The 21,384-nt window shown below is 49.5% G+C and overlaps 4 protein-coding genes across 4 annotated transcripts; 1 reads left to right on the top strand and 3 right to left on the bottom strand.

Annotated features, from left to right (window-relative positions):
- Positions 1-9,411: 9,411 nt before the first annotated feature.
- On the bottom strand, positions 9,412-10,047 carry LOC127321949 (low molecular mass early light-inducible protein HV90, chloroplastic-like). Its single transcript, XM_051350902.2, has one exon. The coding sequence runs from the start codon at positions 9,963-9,965 to the stop codon at positions 9,444-9,446; it is 522 nt and encodes a 173-aa protein (XP_051206862.1). The 5' UTR covers positions 9,966-10,047; the 3' UTR covers positions 9,412-9,443.
- Positions 10,048-15,493: 5,446 nt separating this feature from the next.
- LOC139835633 (uncharacterized) lies at positions 15,494-15,820 on the top strand. The gene has a single exon (XM_071825491.1). It carries the CDS (start codon positions 15,494-15,496, stop codon positions 15,818-15,820), a length of 327 nt encoding a protein of 108 aa, XP_071681592.1.
- Positions 15,821-17,721: 1,901 nt separating this feature from the next.
- LOC127322060 (low molecular mass early light-inducible protein HV90, chloroplastic-like) lies at positions 17,722-18,491 on the bottom strand. The gene has a single exon (XM_051351012.2). It carries the CDS (start codon positions 18,349-18,351, stop codon positions 17,827-17,829), a length of 525 nt encoding a protein of 174 aa, XP_051206972.1. The 5' UTR covers positions 18,352-18,491; the 3' UTR covers positions 17,722-17,826.
- Positions 18,492-19,985: 1,494 nt separating this feature from the next.
- Positions 19,986-20,959, bottom strand: LOC127322059 (high molecular mass early light-inducible protein HV58, chloroplastic). Its single transcript, XM_051351011.2, has 2 exons — positions 20,696-20,959; positions 19,986-20,619 (listed from the first exon to the last, which is right to left on the bottom strand). The coding sequence occupies exons 1-2, from the start codon at positions 20,810-20,812 to the stop codon at positions 20,164-20,166; spliced, it is 573 nt and encodes a 190-aa protein (XP_051206971.1). The 5' UTR covers positions 20,813-20,959; the 3' UTR covers positions 19,986-20,163.
- Positions 20,960-21,384: the final 425 nt, after the last annotated feature.

Raw genomic sequence — 21,384 nt, 5'->3', positions numbered from 1 at the left:
TAGGCGCGACATCACCCATATCGCTAAGGATGGTAAACCGATTGCTCCCGAGAAGCATGCAAAGTCATTTATAGCTCAATGCGGAGTGCTTGTTAGGGACTACATCCCGATCACCGTTCGAGATTGGCACAAGCCGAAGGGACTAGAGCTGTCTGCAGAGGAAGAAGCTCAAGGTCTTTATATTGATGATGTAGCCAAAAACAGCATTCTGACCAAGCTCATGGCACATTTCAACATAGTACCTCTAGAGGGGGATGCCGATGGAGAAGGCAGTCTGTGACTTTGCTTTGAAGAAGATGGCCGAACTATTCAAGAACCACAAGAAAAGATTGCGCGGCCTTATCAAGAAAGACAAGACTCCGGACAGTGAGAAGGTAAAAAATCACTGGGACGAATTCGTGAAGTACAGCATGGAGTCAGAAGAATTTAAGAAAAGGTCGGAAACAAATAAGGAAAATGCTGCATTGAAGAAATATCACCAAGTTATGGGTCCAGGTGGATACAGGGCTAACCGTCCTAAGTGGCAGGCAGCTGAGGCGGAACTGACCAAGAAAGGGATCAGATTAGGGACACACGGTTGGACCGAACGGTCGAAGGAGTGGTTCTACGGGATTGGGGGAAAGTTGGATCCAGAAATAGGGAAGTGTATCTATAAGAAAGCTCATCTGAAGCAGCCCATTGCAGCCCTGGAACAAGCACATAAGGACGTGGAGGCGGGGAGGTTCCAGCCCGAAAGAGAGAACGATGAGCTGACACGCGCCCTTGGGAACAAAGAACACGGCGGACAAACACGGGGCACAGAAGGCTCTGTTCCGTGGAAGATTGGCTTTCCTCTGGAAAGGAAGAGATTTCCTGATAAAAGCCATGAGAGGAGAAATGCAAGGGAAACAGACCGCATAGCGTCCTTAGAGGATTCTATGAGCACCATGAAAGCCCAATTTGCCATAGTAACCCAAAGTACTTACATCCCAGATGGCTCAGGGGCAGGCTGTAGATCCTGCATTGCTCGATGCTATCGTCCCGCTGCAATCTCAACACCGGAAAAGCAGCGTGGCTTCCACTCAGCTGGATAATGATGATGATGACCAGGTGGTCGAGCCTCCTCGCTACCCCCCCCCCCCCCCGTGGATGATCTCACTAAGAGCCGTCCTTGTGAGCTGCATGTTAAAGTTTTCAACCTATCCTTCAAGGCGGCGGTAGGCATTCTCTTACCTACAAGGACTTACCATTGCCGTCCGGTCCAAGACGACTTTGCTGTTGTGATGGTGGATGAAGTGCTGAGAGATTATGAGCAGTTGGTCCTTGAGCACCCTGCAGGTGAAGATGGGGAAATCAAAGAACTGGGAGAAGCCCGTAGAACCACCGTGCAATGGCGGAAGGAGAACATTGTGTTTCCAGGTGAGAAGCCACCAAGCAGGCCACCTCGTCCGCCTCCTCCGCCACCTGCGCAGTCTCCTCCGCGTGATGATTCTCCTCTGCGCGATGATGATTCCCCTGTGCATGAGCAGTCTCCTCAGGCTTCGTCGTCTCCTCCGCGTGACAATACTCCGCCGCCTCCTCCTCCTCTTCAGGAGACTCCGCCGCCTCCACCTAAGCAAAAGAGGAAGCTAACCGCGACACCTCCTACAGGAGACTCCACCGCCTCCGAAGAGATCATCAACTCCGATGAGGGCACATACTCCAGAGTTGTTACCACATGAGCAGACTGATGAGCAAAAGGTGTTTCTTGCGCTGAAGAAGATGTTTATTCCACCGCATACAATGAAGCACTTTGCTGAGACGAGAATAAAGAGAGCTGAGCCGAGAAGTGATTATGACCGCTCTCTTGGACAGTCCTATAGAGCGAGCAAAGCGAAAAATGTCGCCCAGCTTGGACATCAGGACAAACATTCCATACCCCACTTCGTCGTGCAGTCCTATGATGATCCAGAGACGGCATCGATGATCGAACGGGAGGCTAGAGGTCAGGGAGCAGATGTTCAGTACGAAGATTACTATCCAATGGCTCAAGTCGTAAACAAGTATAGATATGGATATGATCTCATCAAACCTGGCGAGCTCGCGCGTCTAGGGACTTAGATGCAAAGGTTGCATGAATGGTACCTGAAAACCTGTCGAAGAGGTGATCGCTACCTCACGGTGCATCTTAGAGATGAGCATTACTTCCGGGGGCGGGAGGAGATAAACCTTGAGTTAGAAGAACTATTTCAGTTATTCAATCAAGACGCCCTCGATAAATCTGTCATCAGTTGCTACTACCTGTAAGTGATGTATTTATGTAATTAAGTTTGTAGCTCAGCTCATTCATTTGCACTAACAATTATCCTCACTATATTCTTTGTTTACGCTATATATTAATTATGCAGAATGAAGAAGCTCGAATGCAAAAGAGGCAAGCTCCATGACATGGGGTTCATTGACCCAGACACAGTTCATGAAGTTACGGTTCGACAGTACCCCAAGACCATAGAGGACAACTGCTAAGGTTTTTAGTGAAGCAAGCAAACAAAGAGGATATATTCTTTCCCTACAACTTCATGTGAGTGTTATAACATACATTATGCTTGTGCAGCTTCCACTTTATTCTCGTAATCATTGAGCTATGCTTCTGCAGATTCCACTTTATTCTCCTAATCATTGATCTTCACAAAGGAGTCGTAAATGTCATGGACTCGAAACGTAAAGAACATGCGGAATGGGCGAACATGGCTGCCGTGCTCCAGAGGTAATTTCAATCAATTTCGTATCGACATCTTCATCTGTTCTAATTCGACGATATCATCAACTAATCAATAACTCATTTACTCATTTTTTTTCTTTGCCGGGCAGGGCTTGGAAACGGGTCATCAATATTGTTCCGGGTAAATGGAAACCGGAGCTTACATTTAAAGATTACCCTGTAAGTAGTACTATATATATAGCTATATCCGTGAATCTCATTGATATTTTCTTTCAATACGATGCTTGATTATTAGTTTGATCGAACTATTTTTTCGTAAAGTGTATGAGGAAGGAACCCGGGAATAACTTATGTGGATACTACGTCTGCGACTTCATTCATGAGATGTCCTGTCACAGGGATGCGGAGGAAGCTATACCCCACACTCGTGTACGTTAACAATATTTCACAATTAATCTTAGTACCATCAGTTGTATTGAGTTCCATTCATATATATATTGATCTCCTTTTTTAAATATAAATGATACGCCTGCGGGACACTCTCATAACGGATGATCGCATACGAGCAATTCAAGAGGAAATCGCGGGTTTCTTTCTTAACGAGGCCATTGCCCCAACTGGAGAGCACTATCGGGAGTTCGTAGATCTTGATAAACTTCGTAATCGATAGGCATATATGAAATAGATTTAATAAAGAGATTCGACTTTATATTGTAAATATACATGCATTACGTGTACTGTTGACGATGTCTATATATTCACGACGATATTTTGTGGTTTCTTGAATGATATATGCATTGCTGAAATTCTGCCGCGGCAGAGAAACGCCCATTTTCTCTGCCGCGACAGAGAAACGCTGCTCCACCCTAAACCTGTGCCGCGGCAGAGAAACGGTAATTTTCTTCCACGGCAGAGACCCTCCAATCTCGGTTCGTACCACGAACCGGGACCAAATGTCCTTCACCTCGAGCGCCCTCGCCGCACCACGTGGCGGGGCCTTTGGACCCGGTGCATCTTTAAACCGGGACTAAAGGGGGACCCTTTAGTCTCGCCTTGTTGGTCCCGGTTTGCAAACCGGGACTGAAGCCTCAAACGAACCGGGTCTATTGCCCCGTTTTCCACTAGTGCAGGCAGATGCCAAGGCATCCCATTTCGAAAAACATGGTGAGAAATCTCAGCCGAGTGCTGACCTGTTTTTTTTATATACCCTGTGGCTTGTGCTCCTAGTGCATTCGATCTTTCCTTGGTATATTTTATGATGCTACATTCGGGAAAAAAGAGTTACATACGCAGGTAAAAGTTACATTTTAATTATTTTGTATTATTGGTGGATTTTCTTTGCACCATAACTTCGCGATTTGACTTTTTCCGATATGGGAGCAACGTCCTAACCTCCGTCCCGTTTTAATTAACTTGGGGGAGGAAAACGTTTCACAGATGTCATTTTACAGTCTAGTCCTGCATATTTCAAAACATAACAAAAAAAAACTCCCAGATCTGATCGGTCAGTCCCAGATCCATTCGCCGTCCAGACGGAATCGATCGATCGATCGTCAGACGGAATCGATCGATCAATCGTCAGCTGGAGCGGTACCTCCACCGCGCGATCGTCAGCTGCTGGAGCGGCACCTCCGCCTGGAAGCTCCACCAGGCACCTCCGCCTGGAATCTGGAGCTGGAACGATTGATTCGATCTTCAGCTGGAACCTCCGCCTGGAAGCTCCACCAGGCACCTCCCCTGAAATCTGGAGCTGGAACGATTGATTCGATCGTCAGCTGGAATCGATCGATCGATCGTCAGCCTCCGGAACAGCGCCATGCTCTCCACCCTGCTGGAGCGGCAGCTCCACCACGCGCCTGTGCCTGGTTCTCCTCGCCCAGCTCCTGCTCGACAACTGCTGGACCGGCAGCTCCACCAGGCACCTCCGCCTGGTTCTCCTCGCACATCTCCTGCTCGACAGCTGCTGGAGCGGCAGCTCCACCACGCGCCTCCGCCTGGTTCTCCTCGGCCACCTCCTGCTAGACAGCTGCTGGAGCGGCAGCACCGCCATCCGCCTCCGCCTGCTTCTCCTCGGCCCCCTCCTGCTCGACAGCGTCCTCCACCTGCTTCTTCTCAGGCCCCTCCTGCTCGACAGATGCCGGAGCGACAGCTCCGCCACCCGCCTCCGCCTCCTCCTCGTCGACACCCTCCTGGAGAACCGCTTGCCTCAGATTGGCTCCGCCGCCCGCCTCCCCTTATTCAAGCTCGTCAGCCTCCAGTTCGCCACGCTCCTTCATCCGACAGCTCGTCTTCATCTGGCAGCGGCAGCTCGTCTTCATCCGGCAGCGCCAGCTCTTCTTCATCCGGCAGCGGCAGCTCATCTTCATCCGGCAGCGGCAGCTCATCTTCATCCGGCAGTGGCAGCTCGTCAAGGTTATATTCTGATCATTGCAAGTGCCACATGGTTAACAATTCAAATCTTGTAAAGGAATTTTGTACTGCTACAAAACATATTGCTCACCGTAGTGTAAAGTATAGAAATCTGGTTCAGTCATTAAAATTTAGCCTAACACAATTAATTTTCAGTTAAGTTTCACAAAATTTAGCTTAACACAATTTATCTACAGTGTTCAAGACACAACAAACAGTAGATTCTTCAACCCTTGCTGCAACAAACAGTATTGATCAAGCACAACAACGAAAAGAGCATTACCATTTACGTCAAAAAAGATCAGTAATAAAAAGTGGAAACGAAAGAATGAGCAATAGTCTATAGCATGCCCAAATGGTGTCCAGGGGGAGTTGAATTAGCCAGGTGACAGGGAATTAGCTGAATGACTACCTGAAAGTTCTTGAGATCCCCAACTGAACTCGGGATGCTCCCAGTAAGATGATTGTCTGACATGTCAAGTGTCTTTAGCATCCCCAGCCTGCCTATGGTGGCAGGAATAGTGCCAGAAATCGCGTTGTTCTGCAACAGCATGTCCAAGAACAAGAAATGTGAACACTTGCAGTTTCTCATTTGTCTAGAAACCTGTAATTTTTGGCATATTTCCAATTTTAAACGGGACAGGATGACTGCGCTTACACAGATTGCAGTCTTGTGAGGAACCAGGAGATGGCACATTGTACTCCTGAATTGCGGCGATGGAGTATTAACCAAGTATCGATAAGCCTTCACACCAATAGAGCAAATTTACTTTCATGGAGTATAACAATTTCAGCACAAGAAACTAAGACTAAGAATTGAGTAACTCAAATATTGCAAGCAAGCATAAGCATAAACATCATCAGATTTGCACAAGCATCATCATCAGTACTTACCTGTTCTTCTTGTCATGCAGTTCCATCATGGTTGAAGTGGAAGTACTCGAAGAAGATAACGGCCATGTAGTCAATGATGCAGGAGGTGTTGGGCAGCCATCTGGAAAAGACCTATCAGACCAAGCAAGATTTGGAGCTTACTTTGCTATGCAATTTATACAGACCAGAGATGGAAAGGTGGATAAAAAAGACAAGGAGCTTGTTGCTGGTCTATTAAAGACAAGTCTAAGTACAGTTGACAAAATCTGGAAAGATGCACGACAACAAATTGCAGCAGGGCAAGAAGTAGATGTTTCATCGAAGAAAAAAGGTAGAGTTGGACGTAAGAGAAAAGATCTAGAGCTCTCCAGGGTAACCTCAATCCCATTGAATAGAAGAAAAACAGTCAGAGCTCTAGCAAGGGAACTCAATGTTAGTCGAACAACCTTGCACAGAAGGTTAGAATGGGGTGAACTAAATCGTTGCTCAAACACTTTGAAGCCAGCTCTAAAGCCAGCTAACAGAATTTTGTCCATATCGACGAAAAATGGTTTGACTTGACACAGAAAAACAATGTGTACTATCTAGTCCCTGGAGAGCCTACCCCATATCGAACAGTGCATAATAAGAACAGTATAGGGAAGGTTATGTTTTTAACTGCTGTGGCTAAGCCAAGGTTTGCCATTGTTGATGGAATAAAGGTTTGCTCTTTTGATGGAAAAATAGGCACATGGCCATTTGTCACTGAAACTGCAGCTGTTAGAAGAAGCGAAAACAGGGAAAAGGGTACTCTTGAACTGAAATCAATGAAAGTTAACAGAGATGTAATGAGAGATTTCATGTGCAATAAAGTAATCCCTGCTATACTAGACAAGTGGCCAGATGAGGACGCAGGGAGAACTATCTATATACAACAAGACAATGCCACCCCACACATCAAAGCTAACGACCCTGTTTTCCTACAAGTTGTTGCACAAACTGACCTGAACATTGTGTTACTGCAACAACCACCTAATAGTCCTGATATGAACATTCTAGATCTATGCTTCTTTCGGTCTATTCAATCTCTCACTGACTGCAGAGCACCTAAAAATATTAGGGAACTGATTGAAGCAGTGGAGGAAGAATTTGAGAACTATGAGGTGGATAAGCTATCTAAAAGCTTTCTAACATTGCAAACATGCTTGAGAGAGACTATGAAGAAGCAAGGAGGGAATTGCTATGACATCCAACACATGGGTAAAGATAAAAGGATAAAGGAAGGAAGACTCCCTATCTTTCTTACTTGCAAGGTTGATCTAGTTGCAGATACATTAAAAATTATAGAAGAAGCACAAGCTATTGAGAATAGCACAAGCAGCAAAGAAGCAAAAGCACAGCAGCTTAAGCAGTTGATAGAAGAGGCAGAAGCAAGAGCAAAAGAAAAAGCAGAAGCAGCACAAGAAGCACCTTGAGTAGTTTTAAGTTATGCAATACTCCGTAGTTTTAAGTTATGTGGAACCTGCTGTATATATGCAACAGTCAAATACTCCGTAGTTTTAAGTTATGTGGAGTACATCATGTGCTGTACTAGTGGAAGGACTAGTACAACATCAGTCTCAAAATATTCATATTAGGAGTACTCTGTAAAAAATATTCATAGTAGGAGTGCAAGCAAGATATGGCAGCTGTTGTTGCATCTGCCTGTAGGCTCCATCATCATACTCCACCCAATGTGAGCTTGTCGAGTCCACCACCCTGCGGCAGAAATAAGAGTGAATAAATTTGACAATCAGCCAGATTAAATAAGCACATTATAATTTTGATAAGAAAATTTTAGCTGTACGCAAGAAATCTACGGATTCGCATACATCTAGCTAGCCGTAGGCCTTAATCATCAATTTTGTTTGCAGATATTTGCGGAAGTATTTTGTCCGTACATCCTTTTAACACCAAAATATTGCTTTATAAGAGGTGGTTGCCAGTACTGAACTTGCAATGACTCGTCAGAAGCAAAAATCACAGAGTGCGAGAAGAACAAATCACAAAGTACCACCACAAACATCGAGCATGATCCGCAATGGGTGCTGCTGTGAGGAAAGTGGTGTAGTAGTATTGCAGTAGTACCACCACAAACCATCAGTTCCATGATCAACAAGAACCTGATACTAGATTAACAATACAGTTCACCATCATAACATAAATCCCCGAAGACAGTGAACTAAGGCAATCATAACCTGACGCAACATCCTAGTAGGCGAAACATCAGACCCATGCACAAACAACCACCGCTCAGAATCGTACTGGCTAAACTACTCCAAGTGAAAGCGTCTAAATCAAAACACAAGCTAACGAGCTGCTACTAGGATGTCATGGACTACAACAGGACCAATACAAACAGGCGGAACAGCCAAGCAGTTGCCATTCAGCATACGACAATGATGGGATCGTCCAAACTAAAGCTAGAACAGCTAATCAGTGGCTCAACTAAAAGGAGTAGCCTGAGAGCGCGACGGGCAAGAAGAGGACGGGCTGGGTCTCACCTTGAGGCCGATGTAGCGGTTGCTGTGCGCCCTCTTGAAGTGCTTGGTCCTCTTCTTCACGATCTTGGTCGTCAGCAGCGGCACCGCCATCTGCACATCGAAGATCGGAAATTCGGGGTGAGAAGATCCAAAACGGAGGACGTATCGATCGATTAGGCGTGCGTCGGCGGTACCTTTGCAAAGACTGCGGAGGAGCGGGCGAGCTAGCGGCGGTGACGGAGTAGCAGAGATGGATCGCAGCTGCTAACCTGAGGGCGACGCCGCGTGAGCGCCATGGCGAGGTCGGGGCTGGCCAGATCTTTCGGCGGCGAGGGCGAGGCCGGCGAGATCTCGCGTGGGCGGGGCCGTGGGGTCATGGCGCTGGGGATTAAGTAGCTCCCTCGCGGCGGCGTGCATCGCCTGGAACTCCTCCACGACCCTGTCGTCCTCCTCCGACAGCCGCAGCATCCGCCGCTCTTGCTACTGCCAGCCAAAGCCAAGAACCAATCGGTTAGGAGAGCGTGAAACAAATCCAAATTCACCCAATAAAGAAGAACGCCACCGGATCTGTTGAAAAGGTCGAAAAAATTCAACCTTTTTCACGGATCCAGCCGCGTCGTGGAGATGGGGATCTTCTGGATATCAGTTGGAGAAGGGAACGGGGATGGCGAGCGGCGATGGGCACTGACGGTTGGTGAGAAGACTCGGAGGAAAAGGAGAAGGAGATAGGTAGGGCGACGGGGAGCGGCGGCGATGCGGTGCCGGCGACGGCGACGGCCACTGCCAAGGTGTCGCGAGGAGAAGGGCATGTACTGGTTGGTTACGGCCTTACGGGACGGAAATTGCCACCCACGACACGCGGGGACGGAGCGGTGACGAGTAACTCACAATGTGGGGGTTTTCGCAAAATTACAACCAAATTAATTAAATCGGGACGGAGGGAGTACAAGTTGTGTTATCCGGTCGACAACAAAATAGGTTTACACGTTAATGAAGGGCGCGCCCGTGACGATCTCGGTGGCGGCGAGCGCAACGAGGCCGAGCATGGCAAAACGGCCATTCCAAAGCTCGGCATTGGCATTCATGATGGCCCCGGCCCTGCCCTCGGCGCTCTCACCTTGGAGCAACGGCACGAGCGACGCCACGGACAGCACCGCCACGGTGTAGGCGAACCACGCCTGCCCGGTGCCGCTTCCGAGCTGCGAAAGGAGGCCGTCGCCGCGCCCCGCCTCGACGGCCAGCGCCGTCACGAAACCCACCATAGCGAGGCGCCCGTTGATACGCTCCGGCGCGGGGCCGCTGAATGCCAGCGCGTCCCAGATCGAGGTGCTCGCCTTGGGCTTGTTTGGTGGTGGCGTGCTCGGCTCGTCGGCCTGGGCCCTGACGGCGACGGCGCGTCGGCGCAGCGCCAGAGCCGGGGAGCGGGCAGCGAAGCGGCGGCCTGCTCCCTGAATCACGACGGCGGCACCGGCGAACGAGGTGATGGCCATCATGGTCGCCATTAATGAGCAGCTCGAAAGTGCAGGATGCTAACTAGAAATCCGTCGGCACAGTTAAGTACTTAAGTTGCAGGGGAATGTATGATGATCACCTCTCTGTGTTGTCGGGATGATGTTTGTGGTGTGTTGCTTTTAGTTCAGTTAGCGGGAGCAGTTTATATAGGCTGATGCTTGGGTAGTCGTTGAGATCGGGGAGTGAGTGAGCAGTGAGCTAGCCCGTGACCATGGAGGTGCCGGTGATCCCCAGCCGCGAATCGATCGAACCACCACTCGACGTGGAGCAAGGCAGGTCCTGATACGGCCAGCGAACGTGGACGTCATGGGCGCCGTGCGTGCAAAGGGCTCCGGCAAGGGGGAGCGGCATGATACGTACGTCCGGCAAACGCACCGGTCCACGTGCCAGACACCACATGGAAGCGCGATGAGAGGGACCAGAGAGTGGGTGCTAGTGCTATACGTACGATCTATGTTTTGGTTTATCTGACTTGGTTTCTAGCTTGATTCGCCACTTGTTCCTAGCGTTAGCAAAGGAGAAGCACCCGGAGGTACACGTAGGTAGGTACCGTGATTGAAGTGTGCATCAGGTGCATGCACACACGCAAAGTCAGCAGCTGGTGCTGACAATGCCGTTGCAAGATCGACATTGTCATCTGTAAACAGTTCACGGAACAGATTCTCGATCACTCGAGAAATCGATAATCGGTAATAGTAGTATATATCTTCGTTTGATATTGTTTTTCGTGGAATTCTTCCAACACGGCGCTTTTCATGGATGCTCGCAATTTATATGGGTAAATGAATTCTAAAAATGTTTTTTCATGGGAGATGATAGATCCCCTGGCCTTGTATTTTCATTTGCATAGAGTCTGGAAAGTCGGAGAAAGGGCATACATTCGCCCCCGCGTCTGACCCCCGCGTCGCCCTCCCAGGGTGGCTCGGGCGGACGCCCAGATCCACCGCCACCGGCTCTCCTCCTCTAAGCCCTACTCTCCGCCGCCGAAGGAGGCCTTCGGGCGAAGCCTAGCTGGCGGACGGCGGCGGCGGGCCCCCCTTTTCTTCCTCGCAGTGATGCTATCGGTGGGGGAGGCCCGGCCTCCTGCTGTGATGTGGCTGCTCGGGGGCGCTCCCCATGGCGGCTGGCGGCGTCCTCGCTCGGGTCCTGAGGCCCCAGCCTCAGGCAGTGACGGCTTGAGCCTCAACGGCGGGACTCCTCCTGCCGGCTGGCTGCGGCAGCGCCAGGAAGTGCAGGTCCGTCTTGCGGCTTGGCTCTGACGAGATGGGGCGGGGTGGCGTCCCCCTCAAAGCTCTGGCAATGGCAGCTGCTTCACGGGGTGCTCTGCAGTTCGCGTTCCGACGGGTGGTGCTCGTCAGATCTCGCTGGATCTAGCATGTCACGCTTGGCTGACCCGGTGGCGGCTAGTTGATGCTTGGGGATGCGGCTGGCGGCGGGGGTGACCCTGACGGCCGTGGATCCGGCGTCTTCGGCGACATGGTCGTGCCTGGTGGTGGCCGGTGAATCCTCTGCGCCTCTCCTTCCCGGTGGCTCACGGTGGCGGCCTTCTTCGGGTTTGGGGAAGGCGACGGACGTTTCGTCGCCGGGTCTATGGTCGGTGGTGGCCTCCTCTTCTGCCGATGAGGTCAGCCGGCGGGCGGCGTCGAGGGGGCTGTCGTTCTACCTAATAAAGGTGGTTGTCCTAGGGTTTCTCTCGCGCCAAGTGAAGATCGATCGGAAGCTTTCTCCCACCGGGCTGGCTGGATTGTAGAGTTCCGGAAGGTCCTGCCGGCGAAATTCATTGTGCGGTCAATGCCTGAATATTGCTGGATTTGGTGTTTTCGGTCGTGCACACCCATGTTTTTATCTGACCGTTTGGTTTCAGAGGGAGCGCTTCGAAGATCTGCTGGCTGTTAATATCATGGAGTTCGTTTTCTTTCCATGGTGCTGGCGGAGAAGGTCATGAAAGCCGAGATTGGTGGAAGAGCAATGGTGGTCAGATCTTGGTGGTGAGGTGGAACTGGCTTGGAGCTTCGTGACTTCAAACTGGGACTTGTATGTGAGGGTGACTACACAGGAGAAGTTAGAGTTCTATCTTTCAGGGTGAAAATCCAAGATCTGGCCTTAATTGGTTGTGCCTGGCAATGTTCTTGTTGAAGGCATTGTTTTGAGAGGGGGGATTTCTTCAGGGTGAAAACCTAAGATCTGTGATCGGGCAATGACAGTGTTTGTGCACTGTTTCCTTCTTGGAGGCGTCGCTCATGGAGAAGTTGATCTTCTGGTGTTGTCTTGGTGGTGTCAGTGTTGTTGTTTCAAGTTTTCGATCTCTGTAGCGGGATTTTTCTTTATTTTTTCTATATTTTTTTTGCTGTGTGCATCCTTTATGCCATTAGGGCATGATGTTGTTGCAGAGGCTGGGTGTAATTGGTATCTCCACGATATTAATTTATGCTTTTTATCAAAAAAAGGGAGATGATAGATCTGATAACTTAGTCTCTCCTCTCTCGGATATGCTCATAGTGAACAATAATCCTACACCTAAGGAATGAATCATACGGGCTCCTGTTACGGACTGACGTGGAGCAATGCAGTTGGTGGTGAATTTTATCTTTCCTTGAATTGTGGAACTCACTCTTGTTTTTTCCAGTCTCATGTACAAAGTGGTTGCCCGTAGATGTAGCATTGCTCCATAGTGCATGGTGTGTGCATTTATATGGGTGAATGTCTCTTCGTTTGTAATGAGTTCAGCGAAATAAAAAATGTTAGATAAGACGAATAGATGTAAGTAGTATTTCACTCGTCCTTTTGCATCTTTCATTCACCATTGATTGCGTCAACCATGGATATACGCTGCATGGGATGCAGGATATCACCGCAAAGGTCGGACATTGCCCACCGGACGAGCAAGCCAGAGGAGATTATGGATGTGCCTGACGGCGGATGGATCCGATCACACCCGGCGGGATTTGCTCTTCGATCTATACTCCTGGGCAAATTCCTACAAGGTGTGACCAGATCTCGCGTCGGAGGATAGGAGGACGAGTAACCGTCGTATCTAGACATGACGAATGCTCTCTCTCTCTCTCTCTCTCTCTCTCTATATATATATATATATATATATATATATATATATATATATATATATATATATCTCTCGCAACGGGACAACGAGTGAGAGACCACTAGGTCACCTTGAGCGCCGATGTCGCGTATCGTTTTGATGCAGGGAGAGAGTGGGGATGGGGTTCCCGTCAGGATTAAGTGTTGTATATAGAGGAAATGGATTTATCGAAAAGGAGGTCTTTGTAGCACCGTTTTCATTCGGACATATATTTCAAATGGAGTTCCAAAAAGAGGCTTGTTAATTAGTGATATTTCACTAACGTACATATAAATTTCACCGTCGCTGTGTCTCCCCAGCCGTGAATCGAACTACCACTCGACGTGGAGCAAGGCAGGTCCTGATACGGCCAGCAAACGTGGACGCGAGGGGCGCCGTGCGTGCAGACAGCTCCGGCAAGGGCAAGATACGTCCGGCGAACGCTCCGGTCCACGTGCCAGACACCACATGCAAGCGAGATGAGAGGGACCAGAGTGGGTGCTATACGTATGCAGGCCCGGTCCTGAGATTTCGGGGGCCCGGGACGAAATTAGATTATGGGCCCCTTAGTGTGAACACCATATTAGGAATTGGTTTTGTATAAAAATTGAAAACAATATCAATATTATAAAATTTATAAACATTATATTAACGTTTCTAACACACATGTATGCAAACTCGTTGGTGATGGTGTACAAAGATTTTATTATGATCAACTGGAATCATGTCGTCACAATGGCGTGTGGAAGCAGTACGTGACATCTTTTCTAGGCGACCGGACCGCTGGCCTCTTGGCCTAGATGCATAGGACTAGCGACTCATGAATGGTTGAGGCGTGTCATATGGCACGCAACGAATGAAGAATCAGACTTGTATATAATTACGACCTTGCAAATTTATTTTTCTCCAAACTACTATGTGGCGTGGTTTTTTTGGTGGGTTTAGAATAGACATTGTTGTAATTGTCACGCTATGTTTTCTCCGCCGTCTATAATTTTCCTTGCACACCGCCCTAGCCATCGCTATGTTTTGGTTACCGCAATAGTGTTGAGCGTGTTCCGGCAACAATTACAAAAAATGGCACAAGATGAAATTAGATTATTTTTAGGATAAAACAAAACATGAAAGCCTTGTTCATGTCGTATTCTGCAGTCCTGGAGTCCATTGTGAATTCTGAAGGCCTCGCCCCGACTTTCCTTTCTAGAGCAGAACGGCCAGATCCATTTAATCACCACGTAAAAAAAGAGAGGAGAAAAAGGCATATGTTAGCTAAAGAAAAAAAAAGCCCAAGAACAATCCCACCAAAAAGATGTACGCTTCGGCTGTTCCTCCTTCATGTCTATGAAACGGCCGCGAGAAAAAGCTTCAGAACTGCCTCTAATGGCACTCTTCTCTCCCAACGCTGCATATGCCATCCCTAGGTAGGGCATTCTTTGTCTCGGGGGCCCAGGGCGGCCGCCCCTCCCACCCCCCTCAGGGCCGGGCCTGTACGTATGATCTGTGTTTTGGTTTATCTGACTTGGTTTCTAGCTTTGATTCGCCACTTGTTTCTAGCGTTAGCAAAGAAGAAGCGCCCGGAGGTACACGTAGGTAGAGGTACCGGGATTGAAGTGTGTATCAGGTGCATGCACGCACGCAAATTCAGCAGCTGGTGCTGACAATGCCGTTGCAAGATCGAGAGAACCGGTAACTACCGGTCATCATCCCACCGGTAGTGGCCTCGGCGCCTCGCCGATTCGTTTTATATAAAGATAATATGAAATTTTACCAGGCGGCGGCGCGGTGGCCTGGACGCGTGCAGAGCAAGCACAGCCCTTGGAAATCATCATAGGCGACGGCGACACGCCCAGTATGCGCCGCCCTCGCTGCCACCTTCCTCCCGCCGCGGCGACCCCTGGCGCGCTTGCGGGTGACATGGGAGGGCTCCTCCCATGGCGCATCGTCATCTTCCTCCTCGAGCGGATCATCGGCGTCGTCCAGCTCGTCAAAGGCCAAGCTTTCCTCTTCGCGGCAGACCATGGACCGCATCTCCCTCGCCCTGGACGACTCCGGCACCTCCGCGCGCGCCGCTGCACGCTCGCCGGCGAGCGCATCCCGGTAGGACCTTGGGGTATCCTCCGAATCGGAGCCGCGCCCCCTGCGCCACCGGTCGCTGCGGCCACGCGGGCTGGCCTCCGGGGAAGGAGAAGGGGATAGGGGGTGGGTGGGGGTGGGGGGAGACGGCGGTGATGCCATGGCCGACGTGGAGGTGGGCGGGCTGGCCGGACGCCGACGCCGGCGCGGCGGCGGCGGGATTGGGTTTCTCACCTCGAGCTCTCCGCGGGGCTCCGTCCGCTCTCTCTCTCTCTCTCGCTCGCTCTGTCCGCGGGTGAGAGGCTGGCGCGGCGGGGCCTGCCGCATGCGCCTAGATGCCCGCTGTGCGACCAGGCTGTGGAGACCATGACACACCTGCTCACTGGGTGCTCGTTCTCCAGGGTGGTCTGGTACGAGGTCCTCTCGTGGATCCGATCGACCTCAGGACCTCCCACGGCAGAGGGCGACTTCGCGGAGTGGTGGTCGCTGGTGGTGCGGACTGCCCCTCGCCAGCTGCGCAAGGGCACTTCGTCGATAATCATGCTTACGGCGTGGTGGATATGGAAACACCGGAATGTTGCGGTCTTCGACAACGCACTTCCCTCGGTGACGTCCCTATTCAACGACATTAGGTCTGAGGCGCGTCAATGGGCGGACGCGGGAGCCCGGGGTGTTCGCCAGCTCCTCCCCTAGATTAGTTTCTTCTCTTGGGTTGAGTTGTAAGGCGTGGTGTGTGCCCTCTCGGGGGTTTGTACATATAACCTTCTTTCTATCAATGCATCGAAACGCAAGGCTTTTGCGTTTTCGCGAAAAAAAATTACCAAACTTTCTTTTCAATTTTGTAGATATATATCATATGAAGATGATACGCACTAGATATAGAAAGAGAATCTGGCACGAATCACGAAGGGGTGACCGGTGGATGTGTATCCGGTAGTTAGCGGCTCCGTTAGAATGGACTTTCTGTTGCAGATCGACATTGTCATCTGTAAACAGTTCACGGAACAGGTTCTCTCGAGAAATCGATAATCTGCAATTGTACATATCTTTGTTTGATATTCTTTTTCGTGGAATTTTTCCAACCGGGCTCTTTTCATGGATGCTCGCAATTTATATGGGTGAAAGCATTCTAGAATGTCCTTTTAATGGGAGATGATAGATCTGAAAACTTAGTCTCTCCTCTGATCCTCTCTCGGATATATATGCGCATAGTACAAGGTGTGTGCATTTATATGGGTGAATGTCTTATCGTTTGTAATGTGTTTATCAAAACAAAACTGCTAGATAAGACAAATGGATGTAAGTTGTACTTCACTCTTCCCTTTGCACCTTCCATTCACCAGTGATTGTGCCATCCACGGATATACATCCACGAATATACGTTGCATGGGATGCAGGATATCACCGCAAAGGTGCCGGACATTGCCCACCGGACGAGCAGGCCAGAGGAGATTCCGGATGTGCCCGACGGCAGATGGATCCGACCACATCCGGCAGGATTTACTCTTCGATCTATACTTCTGGGCCAATTCCTACAAGGTGTGACCAGATCTGGCGTTGGAGTATAGGAGGACGAGTAGCCAACGTATCTAGACATGGCGGATGCGCTCTCTCTCGCAACGGGACAATGAGCGAGAGACCACTAGGTCACCTAGAGCATTGCCATCCCGTATCGTTCAGATGCAGGGAGAGAGTGAGGATGGGGTTTCCGTCAGGATTAAGTGTTGAGGGAATGAATTTATCGAAAAGGAGGTCTTTGCAGCACCGTGTTCATTGGGACATATATTTCAAACGGAGTTCCAAAAGGAGGCTTGTTAGTGATATTTCGTACATATAAATTTCATTGTCGCCTCCTATGTTGTCTCCGCGGGTCTGGCCCATCTCGCGTAGGCCTCCTTTGCCACGCGTAAAATTATTCAACCGTGGCTCGTATCGTTGTCGTTTCCTTAGAGGGATGTCCTTAGTGACAATTGCATAGTTATGTATTAGTTTCCCTTATTCTTTCGCTAGAGAAAAAAGGAGAATAAAGTGGTTCGTTTTTACTTGGTCAAATATCACACAAACACATTGCCCTTGACATTGATATTCATAAAATAGAAAATTAAGTTAAACAATATATGCATAAATAGACGATATTCATGGGTATTAACTATTAAGCTAGCTACTAGGATAGTTGTGCAAGCACATGTTAGGAAATGTGCATTTTTAACTTGTACTAGCACACGTAAGAAGGCTTACAAGAAAGAAGACTTATGAATATAGTTTGTTCCGTAAGATATGAATGTCCATCTTTAAAAAAAATGTAAATATAATACTCACTCCGATTCATATTAATTGACTTCAATATGAATATATCTAGAACTAAAATGTGTCTAGATACGTCTATATTAGAGTCAATTAATATGAACCTAGCATCGTAGAGAAATGAATGTGTCAAACATATGTAGAGATACGAGAAAGAAGACTTACGACTACAGCATAAACCGAGAAACCGTTGAAAAAGACATAAAGAAAATTCATACGACTATAGAAAGCGTCGACTGAGAAACAAAGCCACATCAATCTCGAAAAAAGAAAAACAAAGCCACATCCGATAGTACGAACTGTTTTTGATTAGTGTATATGAGGATCAGTAGTAGCGACTGTTACATGTCCTAGCTAGATACAAGTTGTGTTATCCGGTCGACAACAAAATAGGTTTACACGTTAATGAAGGGCGCGCCCGTGACGATCTCGGTGGCGGCGAGCGCAACGAGGCCGAGCATGGCAAAACGGCCATTCCAAAGCTCGGCATTGGCATTCATGATGGCCCCGGCCCTGCCCTCGGCGCTCTCGCCCTGTAGCAGCGGCACCAGCGACGCCACGGACAGCACTGCCACGGTGTACGCGAACCACGCCTGCCCGGTGCCGCTGCCCAGCTGCGACAGGAGCCCGTCGCCGCGCCCCGCCTCGACAGCCAGCGCCGTCACAAAGCCCACCATGGCGAGCCGCCCGTTGATGCGCTCTGGCGCGGGGCCGCTGAACGCCAGCGCGTCCCAGATCGAGGTCCCTGCCTTGGGCTTGTTTGGTGGTGGCGCGCTAGGCTCGACGGCCTGGGCCCTGATGGCGACGGCGCGTCGGCGCAGTGCCAGAGCCGGGGAGCGGGCAGCGAAGCGGCCGCCTGCTCCCTGAAGCCCGACGGCGGCACCGGCGAACGAGGTCATGGCCATCGTCATGGTCGCCATTAATCAGCAGCTCTAAAAATCAAGCTCGAAAGTGTAGGATGCTAACTAGCTAGGAATCAGGCGGCACAGTTAAGTTGCAGGAGGGTGATGAGCAGTTCTCTATGTTGTCGAGATGATGTTGCTGCTGTGTTGCTTTTAGTTCAAATGTGCGGGCGCAGTTTATATAGGCAGCTGCTGGGTAGTGGAGAACTGGAGATTGGGGAGTGAGCAGCGAGCTTGCCCGCGACCATGGAGGTGGCCGGTGATCCCCAGCCGTGAATCGATCGAACACGACGTGGTGCGAGGCAGGCCCTCTCGCCCTGATACGGATAGCGAACGTGGACGTCAGGGGCACCGTGCGTGCAGATTGCAGAGGGCTCCGGCAAGGGCCGGGGAGCGGCATCATGATACGTCCGACGAACGGTTGGTACGTCTGGGCCCACGTGGCAGACACCACATGGAAGCGCGAGGAGAGTGGGCGCTAGACATACATATGATCTGCGTTTTGGTTTATCTGACTTGGTTTCTAGCTTGATTCGCTGATTCGTCACTTGTTTCTAGCGGCAGCAAAAGAGAAGCACCCGGGGTTACACGTAGATAGGGCCAGGCTACCGTGATCGAATTGTGTATTAGGTGCATGCACGCACGCCAACTCAGCAGCTGGTGCTCACAATTCCGTTGTAAGATCGACATTGTTGATTGCTCTATAAACAGTTTACGGGAACAGGGTTCTCGATATGTCGAGAATAAACTAGGTGCATCGACGTTGATAGTCTACATGTCTATATAAAATTATATATGCATATATTTCTTTCGGATATTTTGATAATGCAGAATGTAACTTGTATCTTCACGAAAAATATGTATTCATGATGAAAATAATGATGCTCATTTAGATCATTGATAGGCTAGCTCCCTACAAATATTGTCAACAATAAAATAAAGTTTGACTTCTTATAAAACACAAAGATACTTTAAAACCCCGAGGAAGTACGCATATGTACATAATGTTTCTTCTTTTTCTTCTATCACTACACTTCTACTTAATCTTTAATAGACTATGACATTTTTATTTATACTAATACTAATATAATGTTTGTTTGAGTTTTAAGTTTATGTCCTAAATTTGACATGGATGCTTCCATTTTTTAGATTTATTTGAGACGTTCCTGACTTCCTGCAATGGTCTTTTAGACTATACATAGATCTGCTAACTCAATCTCTCGGATACGCCCACAAATGGTAAGGTGTGCATATACGATCATAAAGGTGAGTGTGCATACTTGTATGTGAATATCTGTATTTGTATTGTGTTTCTTGGAACAAAATTACATGGGAAAATGATTGGAAGCAAGTTATATTTCATTCTTCTTTTTTGTAGTTTTCATATATATTTATTTTTTGCATAAAAGAATGAAGAAGAGGTGACTCTCAGGACATATCACGGATGTTGTGGGCACCTCATCATTCGAAACGTTTAAGCATAGGTATTTTGGCCTTCTCTCTGAAAAAAGATAACTATTCCCTTTGATTTTAAATTAGTTGGCGTGACTTTAGTTAGATTTAGATTTATTATAGACATGTTTCAGTCTGTAGGTTTATTTGAGTGTGTAACTTCCAGCATCTATTCCAAGAACCTTATCCGCAGTTCAATGTAGAGGAAACAAAATTCATTCAGCCACTATTTCTAGATTCCGAAAAATCTTACAAACACATCCATGACCGTACCATGAAAAAATAAGCTAAGCATACGAGTTTACAACTTGCCTCAGCATGACCATCAATATGTACATGCACGTACGGGGTTCGTAACACTACTCTAGCTTAATTAATCTAGACGTTGACAAAGGGCGTGCCGGTGATGAACTCGGTGACGGCGAGCGCGACGAGTCCGAGCATGGCGAAGCGGCCGTTCCAGAGCTCGGCGTCGGCGCTCCAGACGCCGCTGGACTTGCTCTCGACGCTCTGGCCCTGGAGGAGCGGCACCAGTGACGCCACGGAGAACACCGCCGCGGTTGTCAGGAACCAGCTCAGCCCGGCGCCGCTGCCGGCCTGGTCGAGGAGGCCGCCACCGCGCGCCGCCTCCACGGAGAGAGCCGCCACGAAGCCCACCATGGCGAGCCGGCCGTTGATGCGCTCGGGCGCCGGGCCGCTGAAGGCGAGCGCGTCCCAGACCGAGGGGTTAGCCTTGGCCTTGGGCTTGGGTGCCGCTGGGATTGGGGTCGGGGTCGGGGTTGAGCTCGGGGTGGAGGTCTGAGCGGTCGTCTCCTTGATCGGATCCATGTCCGGCTGCAGGGCACCGTGAGTCAGCACAGGAGCACGCAAACAAGTTCTGATGGCAGAGTCTGGTAACGAAAAGGCTTACCTCGGCCTGGGCCCTGACGACGAGGGCGCGCCGGCGCGGCGCCACCGGAGACCGGACAGCGGAGCGGCCAACGACAGCTGCACCGGCGAAGGAGCTCAAGGCCACCATGGTAGTCATTACTTGTACTGGACCTACCGGTGAAGAGTGCACGGGAGGATGAAAAGCTAACTGGGTGAATTAAAGAAGCAGGTGGAAAGAATCGAGTAGATCACACTTCGTTGTGGTATGCTGGTGATCGATGGTTGATGTGTTGCTGGGAGAGATGAGTGGCGATTTTATAGGACGATGGGAGGAGCGATCCCGTCCGTGAGGAGGTGGCCGGTGGCCGCGGCGGTGGCCACGTCGGTGGGCGCTCCCCAGCCGTGAGCGAGTAGAAGTTGTACTGCAGTGTCGCAGTGAGAGCGGGTCACGACGTGGATGTCGAGGCCACCATGGAGAGAGGTTCCGGAGCTCGGCAAAACGTGCGAGGAAAAGTGGCACAAGTCTACTCAACGGACGGCGGAAGAATCGACAAAGCACAAGAGAGGATCCGTAACAAATTTTATCTCATAACTCAATATGTACCATAGGGTATACAAAAGATATTCATAATCACGTATCCTAATGACAATAAATGACAATAAAAATGCGCACAGACAAAATAAAAAGAAGCTATAAAAGAAAAGGTTTCGCTATAGTTTTCCAGTTCC

The sequence above is a fragment of the Lolium perenne genome, chromosome 2 (assembly GCF_019359855.2).
Source record: "Lolium perenne isolate Kyuss_39 chromosome 2, Kyuss_2.0, whole genome shotgun sequence".
Classification (NCBI taxonomy): Eukaryota; Viridiplantae; Streptophyta; class Magnoliopsida; order Poales; family Poaceae; genus Lolium; species Lolium perenne.
The sequence above is the reverse complement of the archived record's forward strand: the minus strand, read 5'-3'. Positions and strand labels throughout refer to the sequence as shown.

Bases quoted from the DNA above. Each gene is read 5' to 3' on its own strand.
- LOC139835633 (XM_071825491.1), top strand. From the start codon at position 15,494: ATGACACACCTGCTCACTGGGTGCTCGTTCTCCAGGGTGGTCTGGTAC.
- LOC127321949 (XM_051350902.2), bottom strand. From the start codon at position 9,965: ATGGCGACCATGATGGCCATCACCTCGTTCGCCGGTGCCGCCGTCGTG.
- LOC127322059 (XM_051351011.2), bottom strand. From the start codon at position 20,812: ATGACTACCATGGTGGCCTTGAGCTCCTTCGCCGGTGCAGCTGTCGTT. The intron at 20,620-20,695 runs GTAAGCCTTTTC...GGTGCCCTGCAG, and splicing joins TCGTCAGGGCCCAGGCCGAG to CCGGACATGGATCCGATCAA.
- LOC127322060 (XM_051351012.2), bottom strand. From the start codon at position 18,351: ATGGCGACCATGACGATGGCCATGACCTCGTTCGCCGGTGCCGCCGTC.